General features: G+C 42.5%; 1 protein-coding gene across 2 annotated transcripts in view; it reads right to left on the bottom strand.

The window, feature by feature from the left end:
* The window catches only part of TNFRSF21 (TNF receptor superfamily member 21), a 69,242-nt gene that overhangs the window by 36,279 nt on the left and 11,577 nt on the right, over positions 1–21,386 (bottom strand). Inside the window, exons 1-3 of one of the 2 annotated variants that reach the window (XM_041750369.1) lie at positions 18,519–18,548; positions 12,888–13,539; positions 10,858–11,352 (exon numbers count right to left, since the gene is read on the bottom strand). In XM_041750369.1, coding sequence (XP_041606303.1) covers positions 10,858–11,352; positions 12,888–13,539; positions 18,519–18,533 — 1,162 coding nt within the window. In that variant the 5' untranslated portion in view covers positions 18,534–18,548. Of the gene's footprint in view, positions 1–10,857; positions 11,353–12,887; positions 13,540–18,518; positions 18,549–21,386 lie in introns of those variants that run through there. The other variant, XM_041750362.1, reaches the window with a different exon arrangement.

The following is a 21,386-nucleotide window of genomic DNA, read 5'->3' as shown; positions in this document are numbered from 1 at the left end:
AAAAAGGATGGATTAGAAATACACACACACACACAATTCTCCATGATCTTCAGCTTGCAGCTCTCCCCAAAGAAAACTAAAACAAATACCCTGTATGTTACTAAAGCCTAGTTCTAGGACAGTACCTTGAACTCAGTGTTCACATACATATAATTAAATGAAAAATAACAGAAGCTAAGCAGATTAATAATGAGTCACGCTTGAAATTTCTTAATCTTTTCTCTTTCTTTCTTTCTTTCTTTCTTTCTTTCATTTTCCTTCCTTTTTTTTTTTTTTTTTTTTTTTTTTTTTGCCTTGGAATGCCTTAAAGGTAAACCTGGTCACAACCAGGTAAAGTTTATCCAGATACTATTGTCCCCTATTTCAGCCAAAGTACACCTAATTCAGAATCAGGGAGATTGGCCATTGAGTTTCTCTTGAGGAAAATAATTCACCATCTGGACAACTCTCAAACAGGAGATAATATAGCAAAAACCCAAACAGAGAGGGAGAAATATGTAAACTAAGATGGAGAATAGCTCCCCTGCAATCTAGTATCTCTCATAGCAACTTTTTTTCCTAGAAGAAATTCATGGCTGTCCTGGCTAAAGACAAATCCTGTGGATAAGAGCTCTTCCTGGATCTCGGAGGGCCAGGCTGGACACCTGTCCTATTCCCCGCAGACTTGAATATTGCTCTCGGGAAGTGAAATAATTCTTTCTGTAACTCCAGCCTTCCACTCTTATATGAGTGACAGTTCCCCCCATCCTCTAGGATTACTGTTAGATTACCTTGTAAAGTTTCAAGCACAAAGTCCCCAATGAATTATAAAGATACATGGATCTGTGGTTCAACGTGTCATTTAAGAACTTCTTTACAGGGGAGAGTAATGCTCACACTAACGAGCTAATAACTAATGAGAATATAGGAGAGCTAAAGAGGGTTTCAGTATAGCGAGTCTGAACCTCTTTATTGATATTTAGCTAGAGGGAGAGGGGGCACTCAGCACATGTATCCTAGAAGCTGCCCACTCTTGAGCGGTTTATATGAGCTGCTGGCCTCCTGCCAGCCAGTGTGAGTTGGGTAATTTTTCCAAAGCAGGAAAGCATTTCCCAAGTATGCCCTCCCTTGTGACCCGTGCAATGCTGTCCTCAGGAGTTCCATTTGTGGCTGGGGCTCCCTGGCCCATATGAGGAAACCAAGGTACCCCTCAGCATAAAAATTCAGAAACGCACGAGAGCCTAGAGCACAGCTTCTCCACTGCAATCAAGGTGACACACTTGAAGGAACTGAAAGACTCAGAAGTAGTCCTATAACTAGCTGCTCGATCTCTACCGTGCTACAGAAATGTCTCCTCTCTCCCTAAAAGTGTGCACACTTACTGCACGTTCTCCTGGGCCTCCCCACCCACCTGTCCTGACTTCAGTGGAAATTTTCACTGTCCTGACCTTACTCTATGGGAAACATGAGGGAAAGCTCTTCCAAGTGGCGGTGAGCACACAGACAGTCCTTCTTTGGCATCAGTTTGGGGTTAAGCCTGACCTCTCTAATCTCTGCCTGGGAGCCCCTGTATCCCACTCTACAGCACACTGCAGTATCAATCAGGGCAGTGTTTCCCAGGACAGACAAGCAGCGTGACAGCAGTGGACTTGGTTACAGTGAAAGCGTCACATGGATCAAAATCGGGTGACCTGTTGTGAGGGGTTCAAGTTTCCTCATTTTACAAAGTTGAGATTCAAAGAGAGCAAGTCTTCTGCCCAGGATCATGCAGCCTTTTAGTAGAAGAACCAAAGCTGGACTTCAGGTCTCATAGTCCAATGTCGTTTCTGCTGCCAGGGCTCCTCCTGCAGACTGGGATCCAGCCTTTGAAGCATACCCCCAGGGCTCTGCTCAACCAGCTCATACTTATCACAAGGACTGGATTTTGGATCTCCTTACCCAGCATGCCTCCCTTCCAACTGTCCTCAACAGCACTTGAACTAAGAAGATACAACAGTTCACTCGCTAGGCTCCTCTCTGAGGACAGCAGGAGTGCTCTGGAGTCTATAGCTGGTTGTGTCTATCTACTGCTCCTCTTGGCCCCTCTCTCCATTCAAAGAATATCGGTTCCCTAAGCAAACAGACAGAAGTTAAGCAGGCCAATTACACCCCAAGCTACTCTCTCTCCCCCTCTTCTATGGCTCCAGTTTGCCTGAGAGGCAAGTTGTGACAAGCGTGTGTCAGGTGCCCCTGTGAGATAGACCCAGGAGAGTAAGACTGAGGTCTCCTGGTAGAAACTAGTATCTTTCAGGAGGAGATGGGGGAAGTATGGAGCAGCAATTTTTAAGCAAAATACAGGATAAACTGCCACCTTTCTCTCACTCCCACACATATCTGACAGTCCTGTTTTGTAACTTATCCCTCCAGCACTCGGCAGACTAGGAAACAGTTACTGCTAAATATAAGGTGGAACACTAGTGGCTAGAATTCAAGAAGCTCTCCAAGGAGAACCAGACTGCTTCTCCAAGCCATACGAGCCACGGGGAAGCAGGAGACAAGAGCCGCTAAGAGACGATGCTATGGTACACAGATCCAGGGACTGGCAAACTATAACCTGCAGGTCAAGCCCCTGATTTCTATAAGTTTTATTGGAATACACCACATCCATCATTTACATGTTGCCTATGGCTATTTTCATACTAAAGCAGAGCAGAGTACGGTAACATAGACTGTACGACCTTCAAAGTTTAAAACACTTCCTAGCTGGAACCTTTGGGTGACTCAGTTGGTTGAGTGCCTGACTCTTGATTTGGGCCCAGGTCATGATCTCGGGGTCCTGAGATTGAGTCCTGTGTTGGGCTCCCACTCAGCATAAAGCCTGCTTGAGATTCTCTCTCTCTCTCTCTCTCCCTCTGCTCCTCTCCTGGCTCCTGCGCTCTCTCTCCCTCTCTCTCTCTCTCTCAATAAATAAGTAAATAAATAAGTAAAATCTAAATAAATAAATAAACTTCAATAAAATACTTCCTAGCTTGCTGACCCTGATACAAGTTAGAGACTATATTACTACAGAAAGGATAAATCTACATCCAACTATAAAGCCAATAAGGAGTTTTATTCGATTATCTAGGAGGCTTTCTGCCATTTGAGACAGCATCACCTACAATAATAGATTAATTAAACCAATAATACCCATCCCCAGCTTGGAGGAAAAAACCACATTTCCAGTAGGCTCTTTTAAGGTGGAAGATTTGCCCCTCAGTAAGTACAGCTGCATGCATTATAAAGGAGACTACTTCTGCTTTTTTCATGGTCATTCTTTCCGTGAGTGAATCAGGAAACAAACCGAGAGATTACCAGAGAAGTCGGAGGTGGTGATGATGAGTCATCTCTACCACCCTCATCACCACTAGTACTGACGGACCACTGGCCATGTGGCCAGCAACATACTGGGCACTGGGTACACTTAGTTAACTCTCACAACAAACCATGTACTATTGAGTCCGATTTTAGACATAAGGAAAATGAGGCACAGGGTGGTTAAATAATTGGACCTTGGGGATCCCAGGGTGGCTCAGCAGTGTAGCGCCTGCCTTCGGCCGGGTATGTGATCCTGGGGGCCTGGGATCAAGTCCCATGTCGGGCTCCCTGCATGGAGCCTGCTTCTCTCTCTGCCTGTGTCTATGCCTCTCTCTCTGTCTCTCATAAATAAATAAGTAAAATCTTTAAAAATAATAATAATAATTGGACCTTGACCACGTAGCTAGTAAGTGAAAACAGATTCCCGTCTTTGCTCTTAAGTGCATATGATAATACCTTTTTTCTAACCTTATAAACAGAGACCCAGAGAAGTAAAAGGCCTTAACAGGGAATGGCAGGGAATGAACAGGGAATGGCAAATCTAGAATTTGAGAACCCAGCTTTATTGCTGCCATTTCTAGTCTGTGGTGTCGCTTTCTTCCCAAAACCCCCTTAACTCCACTACCCCTGCCACTCTCACCTCTGACCCAACCACAGGACTCCCCATATGCTTCTCTGCGGAAGGCCACCCACCAGACTAAGCCACTTCCATTTTGTTTACACACAAGCATGGAGGCATTCATGAGTTAGCTGTTTTCTCTCTCTTCACATCACCCAGCTCCCCAGTGTCCATGGGCCAAAGTGTTCCATTTTGAAGAAGCAAATCAAATGGAATAATATTGGTAATTTCTGGTAGCTGGTTTCTGCATATTTTAAAGCATTGCTATCACAGAAGTCCCTTTTACCTCTGAATAATAATTCTTGGCATCTATGGCAATTTTGTATAAAGAACCCACCTTAAGATCCATGTTAAATCCCTAGCACCAAATACCATTATAAGTCAAAAGGGAAAAAAATCCAACAGTTCAATGGGTTGAAAACAATCCAACCTTGAAAAGGATTAAGTAGATTAATTAGTTCATAGTTGCTCTAGATTAGTGTTATCTAGTAGAACTTTTATGATGAAAATGCTTTATATCTGTCCTGTCCAATAGGGTAATTACTAGCCACATGTAGCTCTTGAGCATTTGAACTGTGGCACAACAGAGGTCTTGAGTTTTTAATTTTAGTTCATTTTACCTTTAAATTAAATAGCTCAGGTGGCTACCATATGGGCCAGCTGGGCTCCCGACCACCCTTCCTAGGTCCCCATGTTACTGACCTGGCATGGGGACACACAAAAACCCAGGGTCTGCTCTTTAAGAACCTATAAGCAATGTGAGGAAGCAAACCACATACACACAAACAGTTAAACGGTGCCAGACAATAAGAACTATGGGAATTAAGAAATAACATCGTAGGGATCCCTGGGTGGCTCAGCGGTTTAGGGCCGCCTTCGGCCTGGGGCGTGATCCTAGAGCCTGCTTGCATGGAGCCTGCTTCTCCCTCTGCCTGTGTCTCTGCCTCTCTCTGTGTGTGTCTCTCATGAATAAATAAATAAAATCTTCTAAAAGAAAGAAAGAAAGAAAGAAAGAAAGAAAGAAAGAAAGAAAGAAAGAAAGAAAGAAAGAAAGAAAGAAGAAAGAAAGAAAGAAAGAAAGAAAGAAAGAAAGAAAGAAAGAAAGAAAGAAAGAAAGAAAAAGAAAGAAAGAAATAGCATCTTAGAACTTGGTTCTACAGATTGAGTCCTTTACCCTTTGGCCACTGGGTTACAAAACAATCTGCTTGAGAAACAGCACACCAGCTGCTTCCACTATCACTTTTGCAGTCCATTCAAAGGAGATACCTTTGGGGTATCTACCTGGGTAGTGAGTCAGTTAAGCGTCTGCCTTTGGCTCAGGTCACAATTCCAGGGGCCTCAGATCAAGCCTTGCATCAGGCTCCCTGCTCAGCAGGGCATCTGCTTCTCCCTCTCACTCTGCCCCTCCCTCTGCTTATGTTCTCTGTCTCTCTCTCTCTCTCTGTCAAAAAAACAATATCTTAAAAAAAAAAAAAAAAGGACATGCTGCTATCCTTATATGTCACGTGCTTGAAGTAGCTAGACCCAAAGGGATCACTGCCCCTGCCAAATGTTTAGTATCTCCTCAAGACATGGGACTAAGGACGGGCTAATCAGGAACTAAGCTCAGTGAAAACAAGATCAATCCAATTCCTTTTCCCCTCATTTAATTTTATTCCTCATTTTTCTGAAGTCTAAGAGAAAAAGGGAATATGATCGGGGAGACATACTGCTCATCGCTGGCCCCTTGTATCACCTTGCAGGGCTCTCCTCTTTAGCGATTTTCCTCTTCTCTGTACAAGCATTTTCAGAGTGACTACTACTCCTCAACCGGCTTTTCAAATTTCCCCTCCAAATCCCTTGGGCAATAGGTTGCCCAGGAAGCCAACTTCACACCTTCTGCAAAGAGTTGAAGAGAAGGGGGGAACGAAGGAAGAAGAGAGAGAAGTAGGGAAAGGAGAGAGAGAAGAGGAAAATGGGAAGGAAAGGTAAATAGAAATGGCCTGTAAAGGAACAGCAAAGAGAGAGCAGCGTCCGATTGCCATTCTCAACCATCCGGTTCTTGAGGTGGACTGGACCACAGTTCTTGATCTTCTCTGGTTACCAGAAAGTGAAGGGCACAACTATTTTGAGATCATCCGAGCCTTATGCATTGCAATGTGTGGCCAGTTGGGTAAGAAAAAAAAAAAAACAACTGAGTTTCATTATCTCTACTTTTGTGCCTTTTTGTGACAAAACAAATAAAAACTATTGTTTCTCATGTAACCTCCCAACTAAATGTGAACCCATACTCTTCTTGACTTTAAATGGAACTTCTTGGACCTACCACTTGCTTCATTGTGTTGGGGTTATACTACAGAAAGAACGTTTTTAAAAATGACAAAAATATGGCAAATGGAGCCTTAACAAGACTTACATCTTGATGATGCTTGGACCCGGTAATAAACTCCTACATAGACTTTTGTGTATAAAAATTCTAAAGGGATTTCTAAGTCTGTTACTGCAGTAGATATATTATAGGAAACCGCAGTACAGTCCAGACCTACCAGACATAAAATTGTTATGAGTTTAGAAAAGAAGGAAGTATACAAGGTACCCCAGCACCTTTGCTCTTCAATCCTCCTGGTCACGTAGTGTCTCATCTGATGTTTCCAACATTAGCATTCCATGAAAGTAGGATTGCAGTTTTGTAGAGTTCAAACTTTAAAAGCCCTAAATCCATGGTAGGTGAAGATGGGTAAGTGGGGCCTAATAAAGAAGAGTCTCTTGTTGGTGACAACAATGGGAACCAATGGCCCAGCTTTAGAGTGCTAAAGGTCTATAAGGCACTCAGGGCCATGCGTGGCCAGGTCTGCCAAAGGTAGGAAGGGTTAAGTGAGGTCCTCCATGACCTCTTACAGAGCATGCCCCAGAGCTAGGTGATTTTATCCCCACTCTCATCCTCATGAACAATTCGGTGTGAAATGGATGAGGATCACAGAAAAGATCTTTTTATACAAGATCATCTGCTGCCCAGGACTCACTATGATCAGATCAAACGGGTATTGTTTCTAGAGGCATCTCCTGATCCCCTGGGACGGTTTTTATTAAACAGAACCTCTCTTTTTAATAGGATTTTACCTGGTTGTACCTTTGAGAATAGCAACTAGGAAAGAGGAGAATTTCCTTAGAAAAAAAACACCTCATATATAAACCTGCAATGCAAAAACCAAGGAGAGAAGGTTAAACTATGGGAAGAGCTCATTGCACCTGAATGAGACTACTGTGATTTAGCTGGAAAAGCATACTGCCCAGGTACTGCTATCATAGGAGGGATGGTTGGGCTTTGTTTGACTTGGCACTTCGATTCCTTTTACGAAACAGGATATGGTTTCAAGGACACAGGCACAGTTTACAAGGTGACGGTGGACACCAGAATGGCTCAGGTCATCGTATTAGGCTGCTTTCTGCTGCTGGACCAGCTTTACTTCTACAACTCATGGTGTTCTCAAGAATTCTGACAACTCTGACAACTCTGCTGTAAAACAGCTTTTAGAAATAACAGCTGACTGAGATCTAATCCGTTAAGTGCAACCACTAGAGAAAGGGAGTCACTTCTTTAATAAGGTGGGAGGAGAATTTCAGACGTTTACAAATCCAGCAGGATGTTCTCTGCTAACTTTCTCCTAATTAGATAGATCAGACGAGTGTTCTGACTGACCACTTAAAAGGGCAATTCAGTGAAATAACTTATCCTAGGCTGATCCTAGATCAGAGGAAAAAGGGATGCTATTGACTGAGGGCTTTAATTGGTCAACTGGCAATACTGAAATATGGACAGTGTATTAAAATATTGTATCCTGGAATGCCTGGGTAGCTCAGCGGTTGAGCATCTGGCTTTGGCTCAGGACGTGATCCCAGGGTCCTGAGATCAAGTCCCACATCAGGCTCCCTGCGAGAAACCTGCTTCTTCCTCTATCTCTCTGCCTCTCTCTCTCTCTGTGTCTCTCATGAATAAATAAATAAAATCTTTAAAAAAATAAAATATTGTATCCATGTTAAATTTATTGGGGTTGAAATAACTATGTTTTTTAAAGAGACTGTCTTTATTGTTGGGAAATAAATACTGAAGAATCTAGGCATTAAAGGGTCAGCCATGAAATGATTCAGAAAAAGTATTCTAGGGATCCCTGGGTGGCGCAGCGGTTTGGCGCCTGCCTTTGGCCCAGGGCGCGATCCTGGAGACCCGGGATTGAATCCCACATCAGGCTCCCGGTGCATGGAGCCTGCTTCTCCCTCCGCCTGTGTCTCTGCCTCTCTCTCTCTCTGTGACTATCATAAATAAATAAAAATTTAAAAATTAAAAAAAAAAAGAAAAAGTATTCTATGTCTGTATTTATGTATACAGATCTTTCTTGACTTATGATGGGGTAACATCCTGATAAACTCATTACGGGTTGAAAATATCATTTAATACAGTAAGTTGTAAACACATTTGATGCATCTAACCCATTATTCTCAGTTACAAAAAAATACACCTCAGGATGCCTGGATAGCTCAACGACTGAGCGTCTGCCTTAGGCTCAGGGCATAATCCTGGGGTACTGGGATCCATTCCCGCCTCAGGCTCCTTGCGTGGAGCCTGCTTCTTCCTCTGCCTGTGTCTCTGCTTCTCTCTCTCTGTATGTGTCATGAATAAATAAATAAAATTTTTTTTAAAAGACACCTCATCTACCAAACATCACAGCTTTGCCTAGTCTTAAACTCATGAGTAGCCTATATTGGGCAAAATCATCTAACGCAAAGCATTTATTATTTTATAATAAAGTGCTGAATATCTTTTTTCAAAAGATTTTATTTATTTATTTTGAGAGAGTGTGTGTGAGGGAGACAGCACAAGAGGAGAGAGGGTCAGAGAGAGAAACAGACTCCTCACTGAGCGGGGAGCTTGATGGGAGGCTCAATCCTGGGACTCTGGGATTATAGGGGGGACTCCTGGGATCGAGCCCCAAATTGGGCTCCATGCTCAGTGGGCCTCTCCCTCTCCCTTTGCCCATCTCACCTCACTCATGCTCTCTCTCTCAAATAAATAAATAAAATATTTTTTAAAACATTATGTTACATATACTATATATACATTACATTATATATACTACATATGCTACATAACATATGTAACAAACTAGTGTATGTTATACATGTCTTAATATGAAATCTGTATGTATTTTTATGTAAAAAAGGCAAATAATAAAGCAAAAGGGCAAAAGTTAACAATACTTCAATCTGAGTACAGGTATATATCAGTATTCTTTGTACTATTGCAAATTTTTCCAGTCTGAAATTATGTCCAATTCACTAAAAAGGAGGGGAGAATTGAAGCATTCTTTCCCCCGCTGAGTTGCCAGCAAAGAGCTGTTTTATTCAAGTCTACATAGGCTCTATCACAGGTGGGATGTTGGCCTCAGTCTGATTTTCACCTGGTTTGGTCATTCATACAGACTAGCAAAAGGAGCAAGATAAAATTGTTGGTTTTTTTTTTTTAACTTTCTCTAAATTTCTGATTATAAAAATCTCATATCCTTATTATGGAAAATCTGGGGAAAAGAAAACTAATGAAGAAAAAAACATACATAAATTCCACCATATCCCACCAAACTGGAAGAAATATTATTTTTATTTTGGCATATTTCTTTTCAGTCCTTTCCCCAAAGATTTAAGAGAATTAGGATTATAGTGTAAAAAGTGCATAGCCTGGTTTGGTTTTGTTGTTTTTCCTTTAACCTAGTATTAACATTTTCCTGTCATGGGTAAAAAGGGGAAAAAAAACTTCATTAAATCTTCAATATCAACACAGTATTCCACTATATGGATATGCCATAATTAACTTATTCATTTTCCTAAAACTGGGCCTTTGATCATTTCCAATTTTTATTTATTACACATAGTGCTGAGTTAAAAGCTTAAGATCTCTGTGCTTAAATCTTTCTTTTTAGTATTTCTGGTTTATACCTTTATGACGGATTCACAAAAATTAAGTTCCCGGGGCAAAGGGTCTAAACATTTTTAAGACTCAATGCAAAAAAGGCCAAACGACTTTTTTAGAAAGTTAGGTTTATGCCTGTATCTTTAAGGAAAAAGATAACTGAAGGGAATTATCAAAACTTTGGGTTGCTATCTCATTGAGGATTTAAAGAAAGGGAATTAACTGCCCCAAGCTAAAAACTGCGGTCTTCAGACCAAACTTGGCTATTGGCACAAGTTCTGTAAGCTATTTTTTGTCTTCAAAAAAGGAAAAATTGAAATATTCTAGCCTGTATCAACACACTCTGATTGCTAGGTAAAAGATGTATGGTCCAGCCTCAGATGATAACCAGTAGATTAAGCTTTGTGTTTCTATAATCTAAAAGACCTTCCTAACGTCCTGGGAGAAATGAGATCCCAAAAACACAAGGAGGGGAAAAGCACATGTGAGAAAGTGATGGGAATCGAAAAGCAAGGTTCAGATTCAGAAAGGCAAACTTAATGAAAACAAGTTGGGGTTTTTACCCTCTCATTTTTCAGGAGTCTAGAACTGGAAAAGCAAGGCACCCAACAGTGAGGAGATGTGGAGTCAAGCCCATCCATCCGAAAGAACAACCAGCCTGGATCAAGGACACAGCCAAAGCTCCCAGGACTCTATCTCCTCACTTGTTAAATGACAGTTAAACAAAGTCCCTAAAGGTCATTCTCGGGCCTCTGGTTTGTCAACAGTCTCTTTTAAATGCGCCAGGGGAGAAAAGGACAGAGTAGTTATGCTCTCCGAATGGATTCTATCAAATGCTGACCACCTCATTTTTCATAACCCAACTAGATCAAAAAGCACTTGGTAGACAGGAACTTCTAGAAACTTTGCATTTCCCACTCCTTCAGCCAGCAAGGACTAAGACAGGGTGGGGATCTGTGAGCAAAGAGGAAAGAAGGCTCACCATGGCCATTGCAATAGTAGATCCACTTCTCCCGGTTCTGGGTTGGGGTCACGGATTTCTTCAGCCCTGCCTTTTCCACAATGGTGCTAGGGTCCTGCCGGGGCCCCTTTTTCAGAGTTCTTGAGCTTTTCCGGATACTGCATACCACTATCACCACAAGCACCAGCAGCAGAAAAAGCACAATCATCCAGGGCAAATGTTCATTGATGTCAAAATGCTTGTGCAAGTTCTGTCTGGGGTGAGTCCGCTTGAGGCCTTTGATGGGCGTGCTGGATTTCTCGCCTCCAGTTGCCTCCATGGACGGCAGCAGCTTCAGGATGTGTCTGTGGTGGGGGCCTTGCTGGTGGTTGACTACCTGGAGGTTTGGGAGGGTCTTGTTCATGCCTTCCTCACCCCTTGCCGAGCTTGTGTTGTCAGGGACTGTCCCTTCCTGGATGCCACTTGGTACCTTTGGTCTAACAGAGGCAGAAGAGTTGGATTCTGTTGAGTTCATGCCTAGAAAAAAGGAGGGGGGAAGAGCTTTTCTATATCTGGGGATCTGTATATTCCTCCGCTTCCTGCTCATCTCCAAGCCAGGCCAGATAATGAAAGAAGAGATGAACTTTGGAGCTTACGGATAAATCATACCGCACATTTTCATAAAGATTCTAACAGCACCTTTATGTGGAAGATAAAAACTAAACTTCACAGCTAAACTGGATGCAAGTTTAGCTTGCATCAGGGCAAAACCAATGGCATCCTTACAGATCCAATGTCCAAGCTTCACAGCAGCTCCCCTATGTTTCACATACAGAGTGGACTCATGTATGTTCAGGGTTCTAGTCAACTCTTAAATGTGCTGATTGTTCACAAAACCAGTTCAGATGTGATCCCTTTATTCTCCTTTTCCCACCTTTTGGCCATTTCAAGATACAATGGTAAAAACTGGGAATATGATAAGTTAGGGAAAAGAACTCAAACCCAAATCCAAATTTGACCAGCAAAAGCTTTGGTGAGACTAATCAGTGAATAAAACAAGGCAAGACTTTCTTAGGATCTATTATTAAGGGATAAGTTTTGGGCTGGCAGCTGAGTGTACTTCCTTCAGAGAAGTTTCCACAAGCAGTCTTCATTAAGAAGTGTGAGAGCCAGGGATTTCAAGTCCCAAGAGACAGGACCTGGATTACATTAGTCCCTGAGAAAACCTAGACAGGTCACTGGAGCTCTCTGAACCTGTTTCTTCATTTCAAACTGGTGGTTGTAAGGCCCTCCTTATAGAGCTATCATAAAGGTCCAATGTAATTACACGTGAAGTCTATGCTAGAAAGCACAACTCCAGTTGGCTATCCTTTCAAGAAAATTAATCAAAAAGGATTTGAAAATAAAGAATAAACTTTGTATTCTTCCTGAGGCTCAAAATCCTGAGGACAACTAGGATACTCGATGGAAAAGCATAAAATTAAAATCATTTGAAAAAATTAAACATCATTTTCCAGATGCAAATGCTAGTTATCTTCAACAAGCTACAAACTTGTTTCCTGAAGCTTCTTTCTTTCTTTCCCCTTTTTCAACCCACCTTGGTTTCAATATTTAATCCCTCCCTTCCAGGCATCATGGTATTTTCTCCCCTTTTCCTTCCTCCTTTCCTTCTGGCTGTGTCTATCCAGGATTGATTCCATGTTGGAAAGCTTTTAATCTGGAAGGAAGCTTGAACATCTAAATCACTCATGTATTTGCCAAGTTTGAAGCCAAGGCCTGAAGAAGTGACTTACATAAGGCCATGTATTGTCCTTATTTCTCTCAGTTCTTTCTTTTTAAGCTCGATGTGACCTAGTTTTTAGATATTTGATCCCCCCTAACAGAAAACCTAAATCTAAATGTTTCTAATACATCCAAAGAAGACAGATTAACCACAAAATGGAGGCCCCTTCTTCAAGGGGTGACTTTGGAATATACAAAATAAAGAAAGTATCCTTGGTACAAGCCCATTTTTGGTAGTTCCATTGGGCTCAAAGACTTTTTCAAATAAATAACTCATGAGGTTAAGTTACCTTTGGGAACATAAGTGGAGGAAGGGACTTCATGGGATTCCATGTGCTCCGGGTGTGAAAAGATGGTTGTACCAGGGGTAGGTGAGGTCGTGCTGGAGAAGGGTGGAAGTGTGCCACAGACATTGTCTGCTTCCTTGGTCCCCGGCTTGATCACCACCAGGTTCTGACTCAGACAGTCTGTGTATGCTTTGCATTTCATCACACTAGAAGGCACATCAGAGAAGGTACCCCGAGCACACTGCTTACACCGCACGTCCTCGGTCTCTGTCCCTTTCTTCCGCACACCCCACCCCACAGGACACACCGTATGGGGGGCGCAGGTACCATTAAACTGGAACATGCCAGGTGGGCAAGCACATTCTCGGTCAGTCAAGGCAGCACAAGGTAATTTCTCAACCATTGGCCATGGGCATGGCTGACTACAGTCATGGCATTTCTCTATGCCATTCTCATGCCTGGTAAAGGTCCCCACAGGGCAACTGCTACAGACACGCAGGCTCGTGTTGGTACAGTGCTCAGACACATAGGTTCCTGCTGGACACTTGTCACAGGTTAGCACCTGGCCGGTGGCACGGTCAACATGGTGGTATTTGCCAATGAGATTTGAGGCCTTCTGTTCTAGCTGAGCTGTGGTGGTGCTAAGGAATCCAAGCTGAAAGAAATAAAAGGGGAGGGAAAATGAACAAAAATCAAGAATGGGTTATACAAGAACAGAGGAGAAGAAAAGATGGAACAATCCCAATATCACCACCACCATCCCCATTAAAGATCTTAACGGTCCTGCATTCTTTTAACCCTGTCAGAGCAACACAGTAGAAAGAGAAACAAAGACTATGATTCCATCATGGGGCCTGACCTCCTGGCTATGAAGCTTTGGTCCTATTGTATGACCTTTGCTTTTAACTTCCTTTTTTTTCTGTCTAGTAAGTGAGGTTGACAATACTGCTCAACTCAATTATAAAGATCAATTGAGAATATGAACATGTAAGTACTTTGTTGTTCAAAACGCTATACATAAAAAACAAAAAAAAACAAAAAAACCCAAAACACTATACAGGGGGACCTGGCTGGATCAGTTGATAGAGCATGCAACCCTTGATCTCAGGGTCATGAGTTCAAGTCCCATGTTGGGCAGAGAGCTTACTTAAAACATATTCTCAAATTTAAGAAAAAATTTTAAATGTATATAGAAGTGAAAAATCCTAATGAAAGAAGAAAATAGCTTGCTGAATAGCTGTCTTCCTTCCTATAATCCAAATGTTAAGTTGCCATTTCTTAGCACCAAGACAAAGCAACTGAGGATTGGATGGCATATATTCAAGCTCCTTCTGCTATAGCACCAGATTACCCATGTGGAGTTATTTTTTCAAAGCCTTTCTCTATGCAAAGCCAAACATTTTTTGGTTTTGGTTTTGTTTTATTTGCAAAACAGAGGCAGGTCCTTGGCATTCTTAATTTGCTTTAAGTAACAGAGTTGATGTAGAGGTATACTCTGTTCGCTGAGCCTCTAAAGGCCATGGTCACTGGAGCAGGAACCTGCAGACACCTGGAGGTCCCAGCACAAAACCAGGCTCAGCCGGGACTCCACAGAGGTAAATTTAGTTCATAGGACAGAAACTTCACCCAGCTAGACAGGATTTTATACTCTCTTACACTGAAAACATAGGAGAAAAGAAATTATGTTTGGGGTACTAAATCCTAAGGTCCTTCTGAGAGCTGGGGGGAAATATTTAATAATGAATAGTGAGAGAGTTTTTCTGCATGAAAGAAGTTTGAGAGGTCCCACCGAGGAAGCTTCCACTGCCTTCTACAAAATGGAGAAGGGTTAAGTGTCAAGAAAACAGTGGCCGCCCCAAACTACCAGATGCCCATCAGGGAAGCTCCTTCTAAAATGAGTACCAGGAGCTAAGAGAATAAAACAAGAATGTCTTTAAAAATTGATCATAGTTCCCGACTCCTTGGCACCTTGAAGGTTAATCCAAGATTCAGTTCCCCTCCCCTCCCAAAAAAATTTAATGATTTGAATCAAAAGTATCTCCCTTGGGACTCTTGGGTGCCTCAGTGGTTGAGCGTCTGCCTTCAGCCCAGGGTGTGATCCTGGGATCAAGTCCCATATCAGGCTTCCTGCATGGAGCCTGCTTCTCCCTTTGCCTGTGTGTGTGTGTGTGTGTGTGTGTGTGTGTGTGTGTGTGTGTCTCATGAATAAATAAATAAAATCTTAAAAAAAGAAAAACAAAAGAAACTTTAATGGCATCTTGGACTGAAGAAAAAAAATCTGCTTCATAATGGTAAATTCTGTATTAACTCTCTTTGTCTCTTTCTGGCTTTCTTTCTTTTCTTGGTCCTTCTGTTTGCAAAATCGGCCCAGCCACCTCCTTCTGCCCTGGCAATGTGGATTAGATTGAGGGCAGAAAGCGACCACTATCGTGTGGAGCACAGGTTCCATTTGGCAAGTACAAGAGGACAAATCTCATCCCAGTCTCCCTGGCGCTAAGGACCCACCCAAGAGGTTGCAACAGTGGCTCTGCTTCTGTATTTCCCCGAGTTCCTTTACATCTAGTTTCTAAATGCAAAAGCCCTTTTAGATGGCCACAGGGTTCTGGAGGTTTGAAAGATGTATAAATAACCTAAATGGCAGGTTATTACATTTGCACAAACAAGATAAAAGCAGAGAAGGTAACAGGAGATCTGGCCAGAGAGCGGTGGTTGGGTATGAACATCATCACCCTGCTGTGCCGTGGGCTCTGAGTCTGGCTCCCCCATCCCTTGCAGGCAGGCTGGGCAGGCAGCCAGGCACACACCCCAAGGTCGCTCTGCAGAATGACCACAGGGGGGTGGCTAACAGCCCTGTGTGTGTGTGTGTGTGTGTGTGTGTGTGTGCTGGCATCCAGGGATGGGGTTAGGGCTTGTCTTCCTATAGTTCACTTCTCTCCCTAGGGCACACACTTGTTGGGGATCCATCAGCCCCCTGACTAACCCAATTACGATGGGTCCCCCCCAGTAGCACACAAAGCCTGCCTCCAGATCCCACTGCACCCCACACTCTTCCCCACTCATTGAGTAGATTTTTCAGTTCTTGGTTCATTTAGAATAACCGGTGATGTTTCTAACTAAGGCAAAGCTCAGAACTCTTTAACTCTCTCATTCTAACTAACCCACTTTAGACAATGGGGCTCTAAAAATGGACCTTTCATTACCTCATGTTACAGGAGGCAATTCCAGCTCTTACATACAGAGTTAACAATGATGCCTCTACATCTCACCTGGACTGAGCACTAGAATGAGATCTGTTCAAAGACTAGGCATTATGAATGCACTGGACAAATAGTTATCGAAGACCTACTATGTTACATACAAGGCACCATGCCACAAGCTGACAACGTCATTTGTGAACCCTATCCCAGCCACATGGAGTATACCTTCTAAGGCAGGACAGACGGAAACAACTAATTAATCAGGAATTACCTAATTAGAATTGAGATTACTGCTGAGGAGAAACACAGAGTCCTATGAGGGGGAGGTTAGCAGGTGCTTCCCAGCAGAGGGATGTTACAGAAGCATTTAGAGTCACTCTCAAGGACAGAGAAGCAGAATTTAATTCTGGTCAGGGAGAAGGGAATGTGGATTAGGCAGAGGGAACCCCACAGCAAAAATCTGAAGCCGAATGAAGCTCAGCTCGGGAACCAAAAAGTTTACATGGTTCTCCCAACCAATGGGAGAATGTAACACAGTGGCCGTAGTTAAATTTGGAGAAGCTCCGCATTTTGATCCTAACCCAAAAATGCAGTGAGAAACCACTCTTTGTTTACGCTGGGGGGCTGGAGGGGAAGAGACACAATCACATTTGTGAATAAAAAAGTTAACTGGCAGTGGTTGGGGGGAGAGTTGATGGAAAAACCCACTTAGAAGGTGAAAGTCCAGGGTGACTTTGATTTAGGGGTTGGCCATGGAAGGAGAAGGCAACAAGATTTGAGAGGTCAGAGCAGCTAGAGCTGATGAATGATCACCTATGGAAGGAGAGAGGGAAAAAAATCAATCATCTTCAAATTGGACTCTGGAGATCACAGGATGGAACAAACAGCTTACTCAAAGCTACCCCTCGAGCCAGGAGGGTGCCCATGTGGGCCCATGGCAAGGTCAGGAGGTAGGGTTCCAAACCTCCCATTTTTGCAGCAGCTCCGATCTACCAATTTTTTAATAGGAGGACCAAGTCTGAATTCATTTGAAGGAAGGATTATGAGGGATTACTCCTAAAACAAGTTTAAGTCTACTTGTCCCTCTTTCTCTGCTCCTCCCCCTACTCTCTCTTTTTCTCTCTCTCTCTCTCAAATAAATAGATAAATAAAAATCTTTTTAAAAGAAAAATATTCCCTACAAAATGTAAAAACAAGTTTAGATGATACCTAAAAGCTAATGTTAGGAAAACACCTGAATCAGGAGACCTGTCATTGAAAACTGAGAGTCAGGGAAGCAGAGCACTTGAGGCTGGTTCCATCAGATCAAAATCTTTAATTCTCTCCTTTACACAGAGGGAGAAAAACTAAATCAGGGGTTCACCCAAAGTTTCACACTTCAAACACAGATCAAAGTTACCTGGGAAGTTAAAAAAAAAAAAATCCACATCCGCAGTCCTATCACCTGAGACAACTGTGGGTCTGCAATAGAGCCAGGAATATATTTTGTTTTTAAGCTTTCCAAGTGATTCCAATGCCCTGGCCAAGTTTGGGACCCCCTGAACTGAGGCAAGACCCCTCTGGCTCTAATCTTCCCTGATTCTGAGAATTCCTTTGGAGAACTCCCAGGTCCAATGTCAGAGTCCCTCCTCCTGCCTCCCACACAACCTGATACTTTTTATTGTCTTACAACAAAAATCAGCCTTCTTATAATAATTCCAACAATGACAAAATAGAGTAAAATGTTGAAGTCCATACTTAAACCCACTCATCAGAGAAACTCACAGGTAATTCTCATGCACATCTTTCCAGACCCTTACCTGAGCTTTCACGCATAATACACACACATGAACTTCGAGTTGACTGTTTCAGTTTCTTTGGGGTGTTTTTGTCTCACACATTGAAAAGGAACAGGCCATACAAACTGTTCTCTGATTTGCTTTTGTTCATCACTGAAATCATCCCATATCAGAATACAGACTACTTTCTTCCTTATGATGGCCCAAGTGCTCTTCAACAGGATGGATATGCCCCAATGCAGGGATTTCTCCTACTGAGGGCATGTGAGTACTTTTCCTTATCCATTCTTCTGCATTTCACATTCCTCTCCTTGCTTTTCCACCCCACACATTTTTTTTAAAGATTTTATTTACTTATTCATGAGAGACACAAAGAGAGAAAGAATGGCAGAGACATAAGCAGAGGGAGAAGCAGGCAGAGCCTGATGTGGGACTCCATCCCAGGACCCCAGGATCACGACCTGAACCAAAGGCAGATGCTCAACCACTGAGCCACCCAGGTGCCCCTCACCCCACTCCTGTTTTCCTTTTCTGTCCTTCCCACCCCAAATGACAGACACACTCTGTCCACTCATCCTGCTCTCAGGCTCACACGAATCACTTCCTTCAAGGACAAAAGAAGCCTCTAACCCATAACTTGGAAGCTCTCACTCACATACCTTGTCCCTATTCATATGAATCTGCTCTCTTAAGTGTTCTCAGCCTGTGGGAGGACCAAACCTGAGTAAGAAAGAATATGTGGGCAAAGATTTAGAAAACAGAAGACGTGTTTCTGTCCAGGCTCTGCCTTTAAGATCAGTAGGACCCTGTCTTACTTGCATGTAAAATGAGTATGTTGGGCTAGGTCGTACTGAACTCTAACCTTCAAGGTGTCTGCAATGATAGGTCCACTTCCACCTTTTCCATGAATGCTTTACAATTACTCCTAGCCACCCAGATTCCAAGCAGATGAGCAAACTCTTCATCACATTTCCTGTTTCTATTCTTCATTTCAGTGCCTAATTACATCTTGCTGGTAATGTTTGTTGATGGTCTCATAGGTGTATATATTTATCTTCCCATAATGATTCTGAGCAGCTCGAGGCCAAGGACAACCATGGAGATTGCATTTCCTTCCTTGCTCAACCACTTCAATAATGAAGACCATGGAAATCATAAACAAAGTGTACTCGGAGCCAGGGGTCAACCAACGAATTTCCACATGCCACTTATTCTTGTATATGTTTTATTGGAATGCAGCCATTTATTTAGGTATTGCCTATAGCAGCTTTCACACTACAAAGGCAGAGCTGGATAATTGCAAAAGAAACCATATGGCCCACAAACTCAAAATATTTACTACCCGGCCCTTGACAGGAAAAAAAAAAAAAAAAAAAAAAAGCTAGGCAATACCTTCTCTGAGCAGTCCAAAAAAATGTCAAAAATGCAGGGACCAGGAGCCCATTCACTGGAACCCTCAGACCTCCTCTAGAGTCTAGCAATGAGTATTGGGTTCTTGACCTCCCTTACTGACACTCATTCCAGCTCACACACCAAATCTTATCCTTTTATCCCCTACTTAAAACGTTTTTCCTATATGACTACCATAATTCTGTAGTCATACATTTATTGGTGTAGTGTGTCTTCTCGTCTGCACCACAAGCTCCATGAGGGCACAGGCAGAGTCTATTTTACTATCCTAGCCCTCAAGGCCAGTATCCAACTCATGACATACCCAACAAGGGTTTGCTGACTGAATGAATGGATTTGCAGACCATAAATAATTAGAAGCGACAAATGAAATGGTGATGGTAGAAGAGGTTGCTGGAGCACAGGTATAAGACCACATGTGAGAAAGCCAAAGGCCTCCTCAATACAGCCATAATAATTCAAGGGATAAAGCCGTCTGGCACCCTTCAGTGGAAGGGCAAGTAGTGTGCTTCACCTCCAAAGACACTGAGGCCACATCACTTTTTTAATAGAACCATAACTGGCTTCCAAGAATGATGCTCAGCATGGTGCTTATAATTACAAGCAAATGTAAAGAAGAATTTAAAACATCCCCCCTCATTTTATTAAAAAAAATAAATGACAGCAACTTGATATTTGGAATTGTTAGAAGTATTATGGTATTATCCTTCAAAAGTCATTTAGGTTCCGTCCTAGTTTAAACTTCAGTTATACGGAAAATTTCATTTATCCAGGACACCAATTACACGGAAAATAATGGATAAGAGCCAAGTATCAGTGTGCCATCCCAAACTGTACAGGATATAGGGGTGCTGTAAATCTTTATTGAGTAACCAAAAGATCCAAACCCCAGGACAAAGCACAGTTCAGAAGAAGGTAGAAGTAGTTCTCAAGTAACCCGCGATAAAGGCTTCCAAGACTTCCACGCTCACCTTGGTGGTCAATGTCACACTGGTCCTGTTGTCACTTCTCCTCTAGGGCTTTGGGATGGGACTGAGGACAAGAAGCACCCAGGGTGCTTGGGTGAGGACAAGAAGCACCCAAATTTAATTTAAAAAATTAAATTTTTTTTAATTTGAGAGATGTGCTAACACATGTGAGACTGCCGATGCCTATTTATCTTTAACGATTCTCATCCCCTGACCTCATCCTTCAAACAAGTAGGAAAAAAATTCCCTGCAGTTTACGAGCACAACATATTTATGCCATTCTTGTTCTGTATCAAATTCCAGTAATTTTTCATGGAAAATGAGTAAACTCAAGGCAGTGATAAACCTCTGTCTTCTCATAATGGGCAAGCAGGAAGACTGACGGTGAGTCTGCTATCAAAAATGTTTAATGGTCCAAAAAACTAATATTTTAAGAGGGATCTCATTACTGTGAGATTATAACAAAGATACAGCAAGCAAATTATTTCTAAGACGGTGACCATAAAACATGCCAACTAATAATCAAAAGGCAAAAGCCAGGCATAACAAGGCAGCCCCAGAATTTCTGACCATTTTATTATGAGAATCACATTAAATTTACAATCACAAGACCCTGACTGCTGGGAGTCCTCCAGATTTGAAGGGAAAAACGAATGATATAAAGAGGAAAACCTCCATGGGTAAAGCTTCCACAAAAACAGAACTGTTCCTAGGTATGTTATATAAATATGGTCAGCTCTTGCATTTCCTATTATCTTCCCTGACTTAAAAAAGTCTTCTGTTGCTAAGGCAAAAGCAGGGACTGCTGCTAATGCCGGAGAATATAAAGAACGCCAAGGCTAGAATGTGCTGACTCCAGGACTGAAGAAGGCAAGCTCAGGGCACAGTGGGAAAAGGAAAAAAAAAAACAGGCACGACTTAACCCAGATGCTGTGTTCCCTGGAACCTGCAATGCAGAGGAGCATGTGTGCGCAGCACACAGTCCTTAGACCAGAGACTTTATCTCCTTTCACCCATGCCCACTGCTACTTCTGTAGGCTACGACCCCCACCTACATGGAGAAGCCACTTTAGAAACAAGACAGTGGCAAAGGTGTAGGGGGAAATACTCCTCTGTGCTCACTGAGGTTTATAGAGTCTTCATAGAAAC

The sequence above is a fragment of the Vulpes lagopus genome, chromosome 1 (genome assembly GCF_018345385.1).
Source record: "Vulpes lagopus strain Blue_001 chromosome 1, ASM1834538v1, whole genome shotgun sequence".
Classification (NCBI taxonomy): Eukaryota; Metazoa; Chordata; class Mammalia; order Carnivora; family Canidae; genus Vulpes; species Vulpes lagopus.
This window is presented reverse-complemented; position numbering and strand designations above follow the sequence as displayed.